The 17,831-nt window shown below is 36.5% G+C and overlaps 2 protein-coding genes and 1 non-coding gene across 6 annotated transcripts in view; 2 read left to right on the top strand and 1 right to left on the bottom strand.

Moving 5' to 3' along the window:
• Positions 1-1,688: 1,688 nt before the first annotated feature.
• On the top strand, positions 1,689-10,653 carry LOC106954804 (FH2 domain-containing protein 1-like). Its single transcript, XM_015044580.1, has 12 exons — positions 1,689-1,827; positions 2,409-2,905; positions 3,193-3,254; positions 5,581-5,683; positions 6,184-6,269; positions 6,709-6,809; positions 6,884-6,954; positions 7,066-7,173; positions 8,641-8,711; positions 8,803-8,920; positions 9,007-9,171; positions 9,337-10,653. The coding sequence occupies exons 2-12, from the start codon at positions 2,468-2,470 to the stop codon at positions 10,333-10,335; spliced, it is 2,322 nt and encodes a 773-aa protein (XP_014900066.1). The 5' UTR covers positions 1,689-1,827; positions 2,409-2,467; the 3' UTR covers positions 10,336-10,653.
• A 1,299-nt stretch (positions 10,654-11,952) lies between these two features.
• The window catches only part of LOC106954802 (tripartite motif-containing protein 3-like), a 39,413-nt gene continuing 33,534 nt past the window's right edge, over positions 11,953-17,831 (top strand). For 2 of the 4 annotated variants that reach the window (XM_015044578.1, XM_015044572.1), the window contains exon 1: positions 16,069-16,309. The gene's annotated coding sequence lies outside the window, so the exon portion shown is untranslated. Of the gene's footprint in view, positions 12,157-13,078; positions 13,499-16,068; positions 16,310-17,831 lie in introns of those variants that run through there. The other 2 variants (XM_015044575.1, XM_015044577.1) reach the window with 2 other exon arrangements.
• On the bottom strand, positions 12,897-12,968 carry trnaw-cca (transfer RNA tryptophan (anticodon CCA)). Its single transcript has one exon. It is a non-coding gene; the product is annotated as a tRNA-Trp (tRNA).

Raw genomic sequence — 17,831 nt, 5'->3', positions numbered from 1 at the left:
GTAGACTGAGCTGATGTACTGTACTGGAATTCAGGTATTTATGATGATAAATGAAGTTGTCATGGATACTCTGCCTTCATTCCTCAATTGCACCTCAAAAGTCCAACTCCAACCCACAGGAGCAAAATTGAAAGTTCACACTTTCAAACTGTCTGTATTTTATTTGGCTTTTGTCATTGTTGTATTTATGTTGTAATGCGTTGTGCTATATGGAGACAAGGAACCATCTGGAATTGGTCAAATAAAATATTGAGGAAGTAATTTTGAACTTGGTCTCATTGGTGTTTTGAGGTTTGACTTGTCACAGAAATCAAAGCCACCCTAGGACTGCAATGCAGAAAAAAAAAAGTTATTAAAAGATAAACTACCAAGTTTTGTGTTCGACCCTTATGTGTCATCATGTAGAGTTCTGAGTTAGAAATGTATGTATACTAATCATTGGCATGGAGTTTTGTGCTTTTCAACTGTTTTCCCTTCGTAGCATCATCATTTCTAATGAATGACATTAAAAATAATGTCATTTTTAGTGAATTCCTAAAAAGACTTAATGCTACATCAAGCTGTTTCACAATATTTGGTAACACTTTATTTGAAGGGGGTTGAATAAGACTGACATGACACTGTCATAAAAACCTGTCATGAACATGAATAAACCTTCATGAATATTTATGACTGTTGTCATAAAGCGTCATTCGGTAAATTATGACACTTTTAATACAAAGTTGACATTATTCAAAATGTCTTTATGACAATTTGACATTAACCAAGAAATCATTACTGATATAAATTTGTTATAAAAGTGTTACTGATTGCACTTTAAAAAATTTTAAAGGTAAAGTTTAAACGGTAATGATTTCTTGGTTAATGTCAAGTTGTCATAACAAAGACATTTTGAATAATGTCAACTTTGTATTAAAAGTGTCATAATTTACCGTCATGGATACTCTGCCTTCATCCATGCATCCATGCATGACTGTCAATGCAACAGTCATAAATATTCATGAAGACTTATTTATGTTCATGACAGGTGTTATGTCATGTTTATGACAGTGTCATGTCAGTCTTATTCAACCCCCTTCAAATAAAGTGTTACCCAATATTCTAACATAATTTTGGGCTTTTATCTGTAAGCTACAATCATAAAAATTCCAAGAAACAAAAGCTTGGGATATATTACTCTGTGACGATTGTACATACTGGTAATATGAGTTTCACTTTCTGAGATGACAGGCAGGAAATATTGCACTTTTAACTATATATATATATATATATATATATATATATATATATATATATATATATATATATATATTTTTTTTTTTTTTTAGATGTACCTGTAATCATGGCTTTATGTTAGATTTTACTTTCCTTAAAAGTCAGGTTTATGGCAAGAAGCCAACCAATTTAAAGTCCATGCAGCAAGAAGATCCTGGAATCCCAGCCTTTCTAAATGGAGTTTGTATGTTCCCTCCAGGTAAGAAGCTCCCATAAGGACAAATCTTAGATACCTAATTCACTTTCAATGAGCCAAGAATCAATGTAGTCCACTTGCTGCACACTTATCTGTTTGGCTAAGAGGCACTAACCATTGACTGTTGCTGTCGTTTTTAACTTCTCCTTCCCTCCAGGCACCACATCGTGTGCCGGCGACAGAAAAAGGAGCGGACCCATCCGCCTCTTATCTTGAGGGCGGTCCTGTATTTGGGAACTGACTTGAATTTGATTAGAGACTCACTCTGCACCTGTGACTGTTGTTTCTGGGACATGATATACAGGGAGGAAACGACGCCAAATTTCATACAGCTAGTCAGGCTTCTAAAAAACGTTGTAAGTACATAATATTATTAACAGTAACAATTTTAACAGTGAGTCCTGTGAAAATTGTTCGAATAAATGCATTAATTGTCTTATTTAAACATTTCAAGTCGCTTGTCACAACTTTTTTTTTTTCTACTAGAATAACATATAATTTCGTAGGTGTCTTTTTTTGACCCTGGTGAAAAATTTAGAAAAATGCTTTGCTATGTCTGTTATATTGAATGATTCATTTTTAAAATAACCAGGGTAAACTACATTTCGAAAAATGTTCCGTTAAGAATAGATTGTTTTTAAACTTTCATGACATTTATATCAACAAAAGCCTATTTAAAGAGGTACCCATTAAATATTTCAAAAACACAGCTCTGTTAACAGATTTTTCTTCTGTTTCCTTTAAATGTGTTTTATGGATGGGAATTGAATCTCTATTGTAATACATAAAATTGGATCAGTTCAGTGAATTAAAATATTTTTATTGTAACACTGTAGTATATTCAGACATTTCCACTAGCTAAGTAAATATTCATCTATTTGTCAAAAAATACTGCTTTATTAAAAAATAAAGCTGTACTATTTTTGTGTTTTCTCAGTTCTGATTGGTGAATAGGCGCAAATTGCCATTCGCCTTTGGATCTGAGGGGAAAAACAGATGGAGGGGATGCTGAGTTTAAAACCTACTTTGCCCAGTTGTTCATCCAGAGACCCCTCTCCTCCATCTCTGCCGGATGCTCAAGAAGAGTTGTATGTCCAACCATCTCCTGTAGCTAATGGTACAGAAGCACCACCACCCCCACCACCCCCACCCCCACCTCTTCCTCCAGCACCTCCACCTCCTGCATCCTTTGGCTCTTGTGACATCCAAAGACGTTCCATGAAAAAGCTGAACTGGGACACGCTACCTAACCATCATGTGTTGGGTAAGCTGAACGTGTGGACATCCAAACGGACTCAGAGGGACCTGGTATTGGATATACAAACCATGGAAGAGTTATTTAGTCATGATGACAAAAGGGCATCGCTACGGGCTTCAAAAGTCTTCAGTTTAAGTAAAAGTGATGGGATGAACTTGTGTGGACAGGAGTCTCAGGTAACTAATAGATATGTACAAATAAGAAATAGATTTTCCATACAGGCTCTACTTTTTTTATGAGCTTGCAAATAATCTAAATAGGAGAAGTAGTAAAGACACCAGGAGGAAGTAATTTCTTTTTTTTTTTTTTAAGTTCCACACAACTATCAGTACGGAACCGTTTTAAGTAAAACAGTCTGGAATTGTTTTCTTCAGCTTCCTCAAATGTTGATATTTTCTGGATTGTAGAGATATCTACAATCTTTTTAGCCTTGTTTGAGTTTACCCTGTGTTTTTGTTTTTAGGTGACAATATTGGATTCCAAGCGGAGCATGAATATCGGGATCTTCCTAAGACATTTCAAAAGGTTATGTTGTGTCTCTAATATCGTAATAGCCAGATGCATATGGTGGAAATTATGCTGTGAAAAACTGTACTGAAACATATAAGGTAAACAAGAGAAGTTAAAACACTTGAGCTGTGCTTTGAGTTGTTCAGACTTTTAGTTATGGGTATCTGGATGCACGAGTCACTTCCACTGTGCTAATGATTACCCAGCCATAAGCCTTTATCTCAGCTGAACTCATGCAAACACATGGAAATCCCTTTTTAAAGCGTCACTTTAGACCATTTAGCAAAAACATCTAAACTGTTTAATACATTACTTTATTTAACCAGTATCATAGTAACAAGTTTAAAAATATGTGATCAGAAATATAAATGTAAGTAGCTAGTTACTGAGGTTTTTGAAGTTTTAAATGCTTTTTGTAGTTACTTGTCCATTTGCCATTTTGGTTTAGTCACTTGAGTTATGGCAGCAATTAAGGGTTGCACATAAAATGACTGAGCCGTTATTTCTTCTGGTTTTAATGCAACTGCATAGTTTTAGTGAATGGAACTGTTTAAAATGCTTTAGAGATTAAAAAGGTGCCCAAATCCCAAGTAAAAAACAAACAATTATAGCAAAATCTAGACTTATTTAATGGGACTGAGGTCAAACTGTTGTGTTCACAGCCAAACAGACTTTAAAAAGAAACTGGAAGAAGAGTTGAAAGGAAATAAACAATATTAAAAAAAATCTAAGAAAGAAGTGGCAACAATTTATTAAGAAGTTAATATAATCAAACCTCTATTATTATAATAATTATTTTAAAAAACTAAGAAAATGTTGCATCTTCAAACTCAGAATAACCAGAAAAACTAAAATTAAGTCTAATTTATGTTCACAAGTCCAAATAAATGTGGCCATCTGCCTCTACTGACATGGAGCTGAATGTCGGTAATGAGATGCAGGCAAACTTGCTGTAAGATCTGGAGTACTTTCTGTAGATAATAAAACAAACACATTTAAAGACATCAGTGATAATAAAGAGCAGCCTATTCTTTTAGCAGCACAACTGTATAGAGAAAACACAATGAACATCACTGCTTTAAATTTTATCATCTAAAAATGAAGGTGTTGAGCCTAATTTTACATGATGATCGAGTGTATGCCTTAATGGGAAGAAAGTGGGAGTTCCACTAGAGGGCAGCCTGATAACTAAAAGTTCTAACTCCAAATTTACTCTGAACTTAACAGTGAGCTGAAGAAAATAAACTAAAACTGAAAAATACATTTTCCAAATATTTCAGTTTACAAATGCTGTCACATTATCAATGTTTGTAATATTATAGATGTGCAACACTACTTAGTATTTCAATGTGCTGTGCATTCATTCTTTTCATGACAATTATGTACTTGGCCAATATGATGATCACAAACTGCTTTTCCCCGCACCAGATGTATATTTTTAATTTCTGAGGTTAATTTAGCTCTATTAAAAATGGAAAATATATGTGCTAATTATTTTATGGTCAACTCAATATTCATAATTCATATTCTTGATTTTTGTGCATACCTTTCGTACTGGAAAATATGATCTCTTTTTAACTTGCATCCAAACTCTTGTTGCAGCATTTTGAGAGACCTGATGACTCTTTACCAATATTTCTGTGTTGTCCTGACTGTAAAAAAATGCAATAATCCAGAATAGAAGTAGTAAATGCATGGGACAGTTTTTCTCCATCACTCTGCGAAAGACTTTTAGAAAATATTTTATTTGGCCTTGACTGTACACTCAAATAATGAATTAGAACTTTGATTTTACACACTCACAGTGTATAAATACATAACCTTGTATGTTCAGTTCTCAATTTGTATACCAAAGTGACTGTCACAAAAGGGCTGTGATGATGTCAACTTCAATCTATTAGTCTGACTGAAACTGTGTCAGCTGCTGTCCACTTTGAGGGCATTTTTATTTGCTCTACATTTATAGATGAAATAATCTGGCTTTGTGTAAAAAGTGTTGATCCATTTTTTTAATGTGCTATAAAGAGACTAGAGATTAGTCATAATTAAAGCAATCAATCTCCTATTAGTGGATTTAAGATAATTCTAATCTTTAAATCAACATCTCTCATAAATATGAACCATACTGTGAAATTATTAACTTCTCATTGTTTGAGTTTATTGAATGCCATGTTCTTAATCAGTGTTGAGATTGCTCTTTACCATATTGTTTAGTGGGTGTGTTCTGCCGGTACTACAGAGTAAGAGTTTTGTAAAAGAGCCATATATGTACTGATAATACAGTAAATACTTTGTTTTGTTTGTGCTCTAACTTTGGTTGTGTGCATGTCTCCCTCTGTAGGCCTGTGAGTGAAATAGTGGAGGACATTCGTCAGGGGAACTGGCAGAGGTTTGGAAACGGCAAACTAAAGGAGCTTTGTAAGCTTCTACCAGAAGAAAGTGAGGTAACATGATGCATACATTGAGTCAAAACAAAAATACGGCAGAGCTATCTTTCTTTGGAATAGTTTGTGGGTAACTTTTTTTGAATACATCCAAAATTACCTTATATATTGATGAATTTAAAGTAGAGTATTTTTTATTTTTTGAAATCTCCTGTTTGTGTTGAAGTTGTTTTATTTTGTGCCTATGCTACAGAGATAACATGCTAAGCACAATGACAAGAAAACAAGACATTATGCAACCTTTAGTTACTTATGTAAACTAACATAAAATAAAGTATTTACAAACATGAAATCGGTTTTCATTGACCTCCATTAAGTAATTCGACTAATGTTGAAAGCCGGGGATTACATGAACACCGTTAGTATTTTTCCTGTAGAATCATTTTTCATACCTGATAACTATGTAAATGTCTAAATGCAAAAGTATTCAAGTCTTTGTTCCTCAAGCGATATCTGAACTCTTTTTTTTAATGGTAGGTCATAATTTTGTCAACATGTAGGTAAAACAGCTGCAGTCATACAGAGGTCAACTCTCTGTGTTACCCGAGGCAGACCAGTTCATGGTACAGCTCATTAAAGTCCGTGGGTGAGTCTGTTTTTAAAATATACTGCTCAAAAAAATAAAGGGAACATTTCACTTTAATTTTGTGTGTGGCTCCAAATCCAGGCCTCCATTGGTTAATAAATTTGATTTCCATTGATGATTTTTGTGTGATTTTGTTGTCAGCACATTCAACTTTGTACAGAACAAAGTATTCGATGAGAATATTTCATTCATTCAGATCTAGGATGTGTTATTTGAGTGTTCCCTTTATTTTTTGGAGCGGTGTATTTAACTGAATGTTGCTGCAAACATCAAGTTATCAAAATTACAATAAAATTGATCAATCTTTTGGTCTTGGTATCAACTGACTTTCACTGTACTGTTTTTATATTATAATTTGGTTCTGATAGTTCTTTGTGTAGTTACTTTTTTTTTTTTGAACAATGAAAAATGTTTATTTACTCGTCTGTCTTGCTTTCAGCTACGGGGAACGTCTAAAAGTGATGCTTCTGAGGGAGGAGTTCCTTCCCCTCATGGAGGAAGTGAAGAATGCCATTGCAGTCATGACCAAAGCAGCTAATGGTAATATTTCACCTGCTTCCAGCTGCAGACAATCCTACATGTTCCTACTTTATCTTTTTCGTCTCCTACAATAGAACTGTTGGACTGCGATGACCTCCATTCGGTGATTCGACTGGTATTGAAAGCTGGGAATTACATGAACGCTGTTAGTATTTTTCCTGTAGAATCATTTTTCATTACATTGTATGAACTAATGGATGTTATGCTTCTGTGAAAGCGCTTTACCGAGTAATAAATGAAAAACTTTCTCCTTCAGGGTGGTTACAGTGCAAATGCCGTAGGATTCAGGGTGGCTTCCCTGCTCAACTTGGCAGACACCAAAGCCAACAAGCCTGGCATGAACCTCATGCACTATGTTGCCAAGGTAAAGTGTAGAATTGGGATAGAGATGATTTATGAAGGCACAATCAATTATGCTGCACTTCCAAATAAATTAATGAAACTGCAAGAGGTTAATCTCTATTTTTTGTCAATGAAGTTACCTGGTTTAGCTTGTGACAAATTTGCTCTCCAAGAAGATCACATACAAAGAGTTGTGTGAGAAAATGGTGCTTACACAAGTGAAACTAGATGCATCAAACTCAGTATGTACAAATTGAAACGCTGTTCCTTTGTCCATCCTGGTTAAAGCAGAATTGAGCATTCACAGCATAATATCAAACTCCTTGACACGCCTCTGATTAAATATGCGCATACGTAAGTTTTTCCTTTCTGCACGATCCGTTATGTCAAGCAGGAGACCTTCCTAAAAGTTGGAGGCCCATAAAAACACAGATGAAGCAAGTACTTATATTTTATGTTCAATGCAGACTCCTCTCCTAATAGCACTTGTACAGTAATATTGTAAATAAATCTAGACGTACGGGGTAAAAACAACAAAGCTTTTCAATTTTTATGGGTTTATTTTTACTTTTAAAAAAAAAAAAAAAGTACTGTTATCACAGAAGAACTGTCAGAGGGCATGGGGGCTGGTAACCTCGTTCAACATTGCACCTGAAAAAATGAAACAAAGTAATGCATTAAACCTCTGTCCAATAAATATGCTGGAATATGGGGAGATTTCTGCATGGTATGCCCCATAGCACATCAGGGAATTAATATTAGGATAATTTAATTTACTTACTAAGTAACCATTTGTCCTAATTTATACCAGCTTGTAGTTTGTTCCCAGTCATTCTCATTTCTTATTTCATTCTCAGTATGTGTCATGTGTTGAATCAGGTCACCTAAACAAAATGTTGCACACGCATATCACACACTATGAATAAAAGACTTCCTGTTTTACATAGTCACAGTGTAATGGCTATGAAAAATATGTCACTGCAGATTGTGCCTAAATGTTGTCCTTTGGTACCACACTGTATGGGGATTTGATATACCGGGATTATGTTGATAATTCATAGTGACTCTGGTTGGGGTTAACAAACACCGTCTCAATTTGTCCGTCAGCTCTCTTTGAAACGCCCCTGTTGGGAAAATCAGTGGTTACCAGCTGAATGGGTACAGTTAGCACTGCTCAAAGAACTGCTGCCTTTTGTCTTAGAAAATAAATTCTCTTGAAATGCTAAAATGGTGAGCCAGTGAATATATCTTATCAACATCTACTCTATAGCTTTAACTACCTGATCTCTTTTCATTGTACCATTAACAGTGTCCTCCTAGGCTAATGCATGTGAATGTTCATTTTATTTTGTTTGATCACGTTCTGTATGCCTTAATATTCATTCATGAATGAAAAAGGGTTTCTGCCATATTTTGAGATGAAAACATTGATGCACAAACTCCAGTCCTGTCCATTTGCTTACAAAGCTCTTTTCTTTGCTATCCACAGCAAGCAGAGGAGATTGATGCAGAATTGCTGACTTTTCCCAGCCAACTTGGTCACATTGGGATGGCATCAAGGTTACCCTTTAGATGTGGTTTTTATCCTGCTTTTTTTCTGTCTGTCACTTAATCTGATTGTGAACAAGTTTGTATCTGAATTTTACCAAAGAATTTGTAAAGATGACATCATCAAGGACTTGAAGGAGGAAATCCAGAAGATGGAAGAAGTTAAACTGTTTAGCAGCATACACCCTGGCCTCTTACAACAAATAGATCAATTTCTGAAGGTAAAAAAAATTGTCTTCGTTTGCAAATTTTCACCTTTAAAAAGAACTAAGATCTATACAACATGTATTTTATAACTTTTTGACAGAGGGCAGATTCTATGCTTGCAGACGTTGACCTGTCCCTAAATGAGCTGAAGGTTTTAAGTGATGCTGTTGCAGGGTACTTCTGTGAAGACCCAACTACCTTCAGACTTGAAGAGTGTTGTTCCATCTTTTACTCATTCTGTAAAAGGTTTGACAAAGCTGTACAGGTAAGACGACCAAAGATTGATCAATATCCAGCATTTTTATTACAAGATCAAAATGCAATCCTTCAGTGGCTTGAACCTTTCATAACTTTGAAGGATTTTTATTTCAGTTTTGCTTTCTGGATGTTTGGTTCATTATGAAATATTTTCTCTTTACATGACCTGCAGGAGAACAGAGAGCGAGAAGCTGTTGAACATAGACACAAGCGCTCGGAGAGCATGCAAGTAGCTGCTAAACGACGCTCTGTGGCATCATGTTCAGCACTTGACCCTACAGATGACTCGTGCTTAGAGTCAGCGCTGCACAACCTTCTATCCAAACCCCTGTCCGGTTTAAGCAGATGTAGGAAGAATTACCAACCCCAGGCTAAAGGCTTGCGTTCTGAATCCTGTTCTCAAACTTCACAAAAAGAAATGCCAATTCCTTGCAAAACTACACACAGCCCAGAGAAGAAACAAACTAAGCTACTTAAAGACATGGAATTGGCAAAATTGGAGGAGGAAGAAGCCGAAAAGATGCGTGAGATATCCCGAAAGGTGCTTTCCTACCAAAATGTCAAAGGCAGCCGTAATGATAAGGTACCGGGGAGTCCTCGGCATTCGAAAGGAGAACAGGACGAGGCTAGTACTCCACGTACCCCTTCACCTAGAACTAGGGACTACTTCTTTACCAGTAATGGTAGTGTGGGATCTCCATGGACCATTCTGAGCCCCATAAGTTGCTCTCCAAGAAGCACAGCCCTGCGAGGCAAAGCCCGGAGAGGATCATCATCGTCTTCTGGAAATGATCCTGACGATGGAGTCTGGGAGAATGACGAAACCAACTTGAAAACTCATAGTAGTCAGGAAAGTCTGACTTCTCCATCTGGAGGATCTGCCTCCCTTCCTGAGTGCATCCGTCAGAGAGCGTTGTCACAGGCACCACTGCTAAGGTCGGCCTCTGTGGATGAAACCCTGCGTTCTCCTAGAATGGGCTTCCGACTGAGATACTTGTTCCAGAGGAGCATGTCTCAAAGATCCTTCTCCTCTGAATCAAAAATGGGAGATATAAAGGAAAGAAGTGACAGAAAGGTGGAAAATTATGCTGAGGGGTCATCTGGATTAAAGTCTTTGTTCAAACTTATTGGAAGCAGAAGTAAACTCTGCAATTTGGAAGAGAAAACATGAAATAAGTCACTTCTTAGTCTAAAGTTTTAAAGACGGAAACTAGGTTTTGTCAGTTTTTCTGTGTTTTATAAGGCTAAAGTTATGTTGAATATTTGTCTTTTTATATGTCATGCTTTTACCCTTTAGAGGGCATAAGGCAAATGGGGACTTGCTTTGCACTCCGAGGGTGTCCTTTTTTTTTTTTTTTTTTTTTTTTTTTTTTTTTTTGCTTTTTCTTTTGGGGGAGAAGGGAGACGAAACAAATTCTGAAATCCATGCAAGTGTTTTTTTATTGTACATTAATAAAAGGATATTACCCTATTCACCATGTATAAGTAATTAATGTGCACTTTTCAGGTTAATATATCTCTGGAATTGCAATTCACCACTCTCCCCCTTTGCGTTATTACCCTTGCAATTTGTTAGTTCGGTAGTATACATATCACCTTTTTTTTAAATCCAACCCACTATGTGCTATGTTTTTATTTATTCCTCTCACGCAGTCTCACTAGATTAACTTGGGTCCTCTCATGTAATCTTTTGATTACATGAGAGGACCCATGAGAGGCCTTTTCTATAGGATTTAGATCTGAGGACTGAGATGGACATGGAAGTTGATTTTTTTTTCCCCTTTTTTTTGATCATAAGTATGTAAACTCACACAGAGGCGTTTTGGATTAATTTAAAATTTTCTGGCTGAGGCTAAGGTTTTTATTTTAAAATGTACTGGTACTTCAGAGTTTATGCTACCAATGTCAGATTTTTCTGAATGCAGAGCATCACAGATCTTCCGCTATGAAAGGTTATGGGAAGAAGAGATTGCTTTATACATATTCATCCTTTTCTCACACTTTATATTGGTTGCAGTAAAGCTGAATGTTAGCAATTTAACAGAACATACAGTTTAGTTTGATTACAACAATTAACAGATGGTAGGTGAGTGTCTAACCAGCCTGTTTTAAATGCACTTGTAGTAAACAAAATCAAAACTTAAATCACATTTAAAGCAAAGCCATCCATCCAGCCTTCATAATGTGTGTAAGGCTGCATGCTTTGTAGGACCCATTAAATTTTAGTGTCTCTGAAACAAGATTTTGTAAAGCTACCAAAACTGGAACATGAAAGGCATTCATTTGTGTTACCTAGGCAACCATTTTATACAATCATGAATTTTAACTTGTGCAAGGATGGGCTTTCTGCCCATACAATGCACATTTATTCCACCCACCGCTGAGTTCCCAGGAAGGACATTTACAGTTGCTTGGCATTTTTGACTAATTATTTGATTAAAAAGAGGGAGGTTTTGCAGCAATAAAAATATGGCATGGATTCACCATGGAGGGTTCTCTTAAAAACAAGCTCTTTAGAAAACCAAAGCTCAAAGCATACCCGTTTACAAAAGCAGAGATAGCAGAAGGAGAAACTGGCCTGTTGTATGTAAAATGAGACCCTCAAATACAATCAGGCCATTGTGGTGGAAAACAAGTGCAGCTAAGGACCTTCTCATGTGAGTCTGCTCCTTAGGACAGGGGGTAACCTTATGTCTCAGCCAAGTTTCACTCTTTGCAGGGCTCTGCTAATGAATTGTGCATTCAGAGTCTAGTGTTCTTGGTGAAAGATGAGACTGGCATGAACGGAGGGGAGAGAGAAACTTGGACTGAGTTAGAAAGGCAGTCATGCTGGACTGAAGCTTTTAAGCTGAGCATGTGAGACGAAAGGGGGGCAAAACGGAGACGGACAAGAAAACTACGACTGAAGAGAGAAGGAGACAAAGGAGTGGTACAGCCTGAAAATATAACTTTCCTGCTCGTTTTTACCAAGGATTGGCTTCGAGATTATAAGGTAATATGGTTGAAGATTACAAGGCAGCTTGGTTTTCATAAATAGCCACTAACATGTACTTAGTAATACTGTTTATTTTTTAAGTGCTCCTACAGCTGAATGTCACGGTCTTGGTAACATCCCCAAACCACTACGTCATGTCTGTGGTATCCGCTGCGTAACCTAATCCACCATTAACACTTTGGGCATGTAACTATTTACGAGGGTGCGGTTAGATTTATAGACAAAAATGCGTAAGAAATCTACTTAATATGCCCTAACTTTTGTTTTATAGACCTTACACCTCGAGAAAGATATCAAGGAATTTTGTTTCTCTTGTTTTATAGAAATCAGCAAAAGTTAGACATTTGTAAATTACAATTATATTTTAGACCTAAAAAGACGTAACACTATTATTATAGGCCTACATTAAACAATGTCAGTATTTATTTTTTTTCCAATTGCATTGTATTGTCATCCATTTAATTTTGCTTGCAATAAATATAGGAACTGTTACAACAATAATGAAAAACAAAGGTATTTAAAAACTAGGTCAAGTTTATTTCTAAACCAGTTCATCTGTTTGACACTTTTTTTCTTCACAAATTTCAAAGTCATTTATTGTAAATGTTCGTAATACGTGTCTTTAAGTGCAAAGAGTCATATGTTTCGTTTTCTTAATTTAGTCGATGAAAAGTTTGTCAGCTTTCCAAAGCACTAAGAAAAAATTTGTGATCGTGGATACTGAAAGAATATAAATTTGACCCCGACGTGATTTGAACACGCAACCTTCTGATCTGGAGTCAGACGCGCTACCGTTGCGCCACGAGGTCTTGCGCCCTGGTGGTTCACCATTAACTATAAATACGAAACACAGCATATCTATGCTTTTATATCCTATGTTATGATGCAATTTCTGTTTAATCTCTTTATATTTTGCTCACTGTTATCTTTAATTCGAGCCCAATTTTCGCTCTTGTGTTTCATGCACCAGTGCGCATCTCGCTGCTTGTAAGTAATCAAAGATAAAGTCCGATCACGATGTTTTTATTCGTAAAATGACATTTTAAACACATATTCCTCCTCAAAACACAAAAGGCTTTTTATGGATTCTTTCTGCATTCAACCACTAGATGGCGATTTTTTTTATTTACGTTAATCTGCATCAATCTCTTGATTTTTTTCAGAACCTAACTTTACAATTTTGAAAGGCAGTAACTTGTGCAATTTGAAACAACATTTTTAACTACATCTGATGTTCTTTATTGATACAGTTTGTATTGTTATTCCTCTCAGGAAAAGAAGATTGCATGGGTAATCTGCTCTCCTTCATCAGCTACCCAGTGATCAGCAAAATGGACAGGTAAAAGCAAATTAAGGTGTTAACAGATTACACTGTCTGCTGGTTGGTTGTAGCAAGTACACCTATTTCTCTATTCAAGTAGAATATTTTGTCACAACATATGTAAAATTGTAACCAAATCACTTTGAAATAAGATGGGTTAAGATCTTCAGTGTTGCAGTTCTAACTCCATCTATACGGATGACGTGTAATTTTCCGTGGCATGAAACAAAATCAACTTAAGATGCAGCAGACATTGAAGTGTTCACTTCTGAACCGCAACATTTTCATATGGAGCTTCAGAGAAGATTCAAAAGTTACACCCAGTGAACTTTCAAGTTTTCTCTGCCTCTGACAGCTTTGCTCTCTATTTTGCTCAAACTATATTTCCATAAACTCTAAACTGGTTCACCAAAGAAAGAAAAGTATCTCCACAGAGTGAGGCTGTCACATATATATTTCACCATGGTGGTGGTGTGGTCAGTGTTTGTTTTCTACCACAGAAAATGTTACGCTGGTTGGCCAAAAAGTTATATTTTGGTTTCATTTTAACCAAAGCACTTTCATACACATTTTTACGGTATTCTCTACTTGGCCTGTGGTGAACTGTAAGAAGGACTTGTCAAACTTTCATAAAGGACAGATTTGTGGATTTTGTTTTACGTTATAATTCGACAGTGAATCCGTGTCGGAAACGGAAATATTTAGATGTGGCATAGTAAATGTACATTGGCAACCCTGCAAGAAATTCTACTGATTAAAATATTGTTTTGTTAATTAGATGTACAGACAACGTGCTAATGATAATGACAACAATAATAGAATAAATAAAACAATTTACATAATTAATAATAAAGAAAACTATATTATTTTCAGCAAATACATTTGCACACATTTTAACCCATCTACTGGATACATGGGTTTAGCCATCATAAGAGGAAGAAGAATCAGTAAAGAGACATCAAAATATAAACAGTAACATAATATGGTCTTTAAAATTTTTGCTTGTTTTGGTTTTGATAATTACCTAGCTATTGTTCTCAGAATGTATTTTTTTGGAGTGAACACCATTTTTTATTCCACTTTACAAATATGTGTTTCGTTGTGCTGATTTATCACATAAAATTTCAGTAAAATACCTTGATGTTTGTGGCTCTTACCTGATAAAATGTGAGAAAGTTCAAGGGCTATCATCTTTATGATCGCCGGGCTGCTGTATCAGAGTTTAAGCTTAACATGCATGTAGGAAACAATTTAAATCACTTAGCAAATGAAATATTTAAACAAGTTGAGCTTGAGGAATATCAGAACAGGTCATATTTCAGAAAAAGTTGTGTTTGTACGTTATTTCCCTCCATATTTGTTCTTACCTGTTGTCTTTATTCACTTTTAAAGTCAACTGAAATTAATGTTTTGAATTAGAAACGAGATATTGATCGTGTGCCCTAGTGTCAACATGATGTCCGTATTAGCACGCATTCGGATGCAGACCATTTACTCAATGAGCTGTGATTATATTCAGGAAGTATGGCAATTGATTTACCTTTAATTTATATATCCTGACATATTTAGAGCAATATTTAAATCTCCTGTTGTGGAAGATGATGCTCTGTGATTAAACATTCTGTAATAATTCAACAAAAAGGCCTTTTCACCTCTGCCATAAGCGGTTTGTCAGCGGTCTGAGTCATAGGCTGGTCCTCACCCAGAGCATTTTTTTCCTCCGCCTATCCACAAAGTCAAAAGGACAAGTTTTTCTGAATTGCAGGTCAGGGATGAGAGGAAACCTGGACCACATCAGGGAAGAAAGGGAGGCTGTCCATCTGCGTTTTTCTGCTGCAATGGATGCAGTCTCCATGGCAACATTGTGCTCCCGCAGCAAAATCCCGAGAAAGATGGTCCGCTCCCCCGCCCCCATGCTTATGCACACGAATGTCTCACACACACACTCTGAGGAGGCAGGATGCTGCACATGTCTAAGCTGTCCACGCACAGAGACTTCCTGTACAGCTCATTAATGTTGCTTTGCTGACAATTTTTTATACAAGGTTTTAAAACTAAGCAAACATACAAAGGGAGCAACTCCCCCTTATATGATGGTTTTCTGTTATTTTCTGTCGGCACTTCAGTTCAGCCTTCAAAGCTGCGCTCTATTTGTCAATCCTTCTAGCAATCTGTTATTCGAGTCCCAAGCAGGGTTTGATGATTTATCTCCTGTGTTCCTCCCATCAGTCTTCTTGCACCTCCAATCTGTGCATGAGAGAAATACATCTTGGGCCGAAGCCTTCGGCTGAGGGTAGCAAATGGATCAACACCCACTTTCTGTTTGATGCTTTGGGCGTTTCTCATTTTCTCTACCATCCTAATCTAAAATATAGAGAAAACAGACAAAATGTGGCGTGTGATCAGGATTTAGAAAAAAAAAATAAAAAAAAATCTGTCTCTTTGTTGCTATCTCCTGTTTGCTCAGATCATCTTGCTCACTATTGGACCGTCGAGCTCCCTCCCTTTTTCACACCAGCCACTCAGCTCGTTCGAGCTCTCTGCATCTTTTTTTTCTTCCTCTCTCTTTCCTTCTCAGTCTCTTTCCGCTCCTGACAGTGCACACACACACATGCAATAAAGCAGGATCCCAAACCGCCTTCTCGTCAATCCGCTCTCTCTCTCTCTCTCACACACACACACATGCACACACACACACACCCTCTTCCTACCTATCTCTGTGTGGGGTGTATTTCTTTGGCTTTGGCAATGCCAGGTTTAGCAAACGGATATCACTCCCGCTGGAGGAGAACAAACTGAAACTTCATCTTCATCTGTAAAGGACACACTGTAAGTGAATCTTTCTCATCCATTCATGTCACCCCCCACAAAGTGTTCTCTTCTTATATCATACCTTATACCATGCCATTTTTTTTATTTGATGAGAGAAAAGTCTTTACTCCTTTCATGGCTCCCTTTTGTCACATCTCACTTTTTTCCCTTTTACAAATCACTGGCTAATCCACACACCCTATGTTATCTGTATGTAGAGTAACACTGAGGCCCATTTAGTGCCCCTTGACAGCTCTCCATTGTGAATATGTTACCTCATCTATATCAGCTGGCTGTGTTTAAAGATAAGTGCAGAAATGAGTTGTGGTTATTAGTCAAGTCCAGGTCTGAATTTTGTTATGTGGGCATTGTTGACTTCAGAAAACTTTCTGATTTCTGAAATGACTTTGATTCAGAGTTTGAAATTTAAATATTTTATGCCTGTGTTTCTACTAAAGTCAAGTGACAATCTACCTTGCTGTAGCTGATTTATATACTTTCAGATTTCAAGCACACATAAAGTACTTGGCAAAAGTATTTACACCAGTTTAACTTTTTCATTCTTTATGTTCCAACCGCAAACTAATGTCTTATGGCTGGGATGGGATTATATGTAACAGATCAAAGCAAAGTGGAACATAATTGTGAATTAAATGAAAAAAAAAAAAAGTTTTTGTAAATTTAAATTTGAACAGTATGGCATCAGTATGTATTCAGTCCCATTTATTTGAATACCCCTATGTAAAATCCACAGCAACCAATCTTCACAAGCTTCATAAATAGAGTCAAATTGTGTGTCATTTATCTCAATATAAATCCAGCTGTTGTTTAAACAGGATGCCTCAGAGCTTTGTTAGAGAACATTAAAAAGACAAACACAGGAGACAGGTCAGGGATGTGAAAATATCCCAAGCATTGAACTTGTCACAAAGCTCTTTTCAGTACATCTTAACTGACTGGGTGGATAAGGAGAATATTAACTAAAGAAGTTATCAAGTGACTATTGATATTTATGTTTAGCTCAGGTGTTTTATGGAAGAGATGTGATCATAAAGCCATTGATAAATAAATCTCATTAGCACTTTGCCATGTAGGCGACACTGCAAACATGGGGGGGAAAGGTGATCTGTTCCAGTGAGATCCTTATGGGACTGTGTTACCTGTGTCTGCATTTAAAAGCAGACAAGTATGACAAAGTCTCCTTTGTGAAACAAGGTGGTGGCAGCTGAGAATATGGACTGAGCTAGTTAATTTGAGGAGGTTGAATAAATGTCAGCTACCCACTCACTTCACAAGCTTCACAAAACAGTGGAATTTGTGTTTACAGCTTAACGACCTCCTGAAAAGTTTCCCTTCATGAAATAAAACAAATAGATGTGCTGTCCTAACTCTGGTATCTAAAACGCAGCTGGTGCAGAACCTTAGATGGGCTTGAAGCAGCAGCTATGAATAGAATATTACGCTGATATTCAATCAGCAGATGACTAAAGCAGAACACTTTTAAAGATGCATGAGCAGATAGGTTGGGAAGACAAACGAG

The sequence above is a fragment of the Poecilia latipinna genome, unplaced genomic scaffold (assembly GCF_001443285.1).
Source record: "Poecilia latipinna isolate Pla-1442-1.1 unplaced genomic scaffold, P_latipinna-1.0 Scaffold682, whole genome shotgun sequence".
NCBI classification, from domain to species: Eukaryota; Metazoa; Chordata; class Actinopteri; order Cyprinodontiformes; family Poeciliidae; genus Poecilia; species Poecilia latipinna.
The sequence above is the reverse complement of the archived record's forward strand: the minus strand, read 5'-3'. Positions and strand labels throughout refer to the sequence as shown.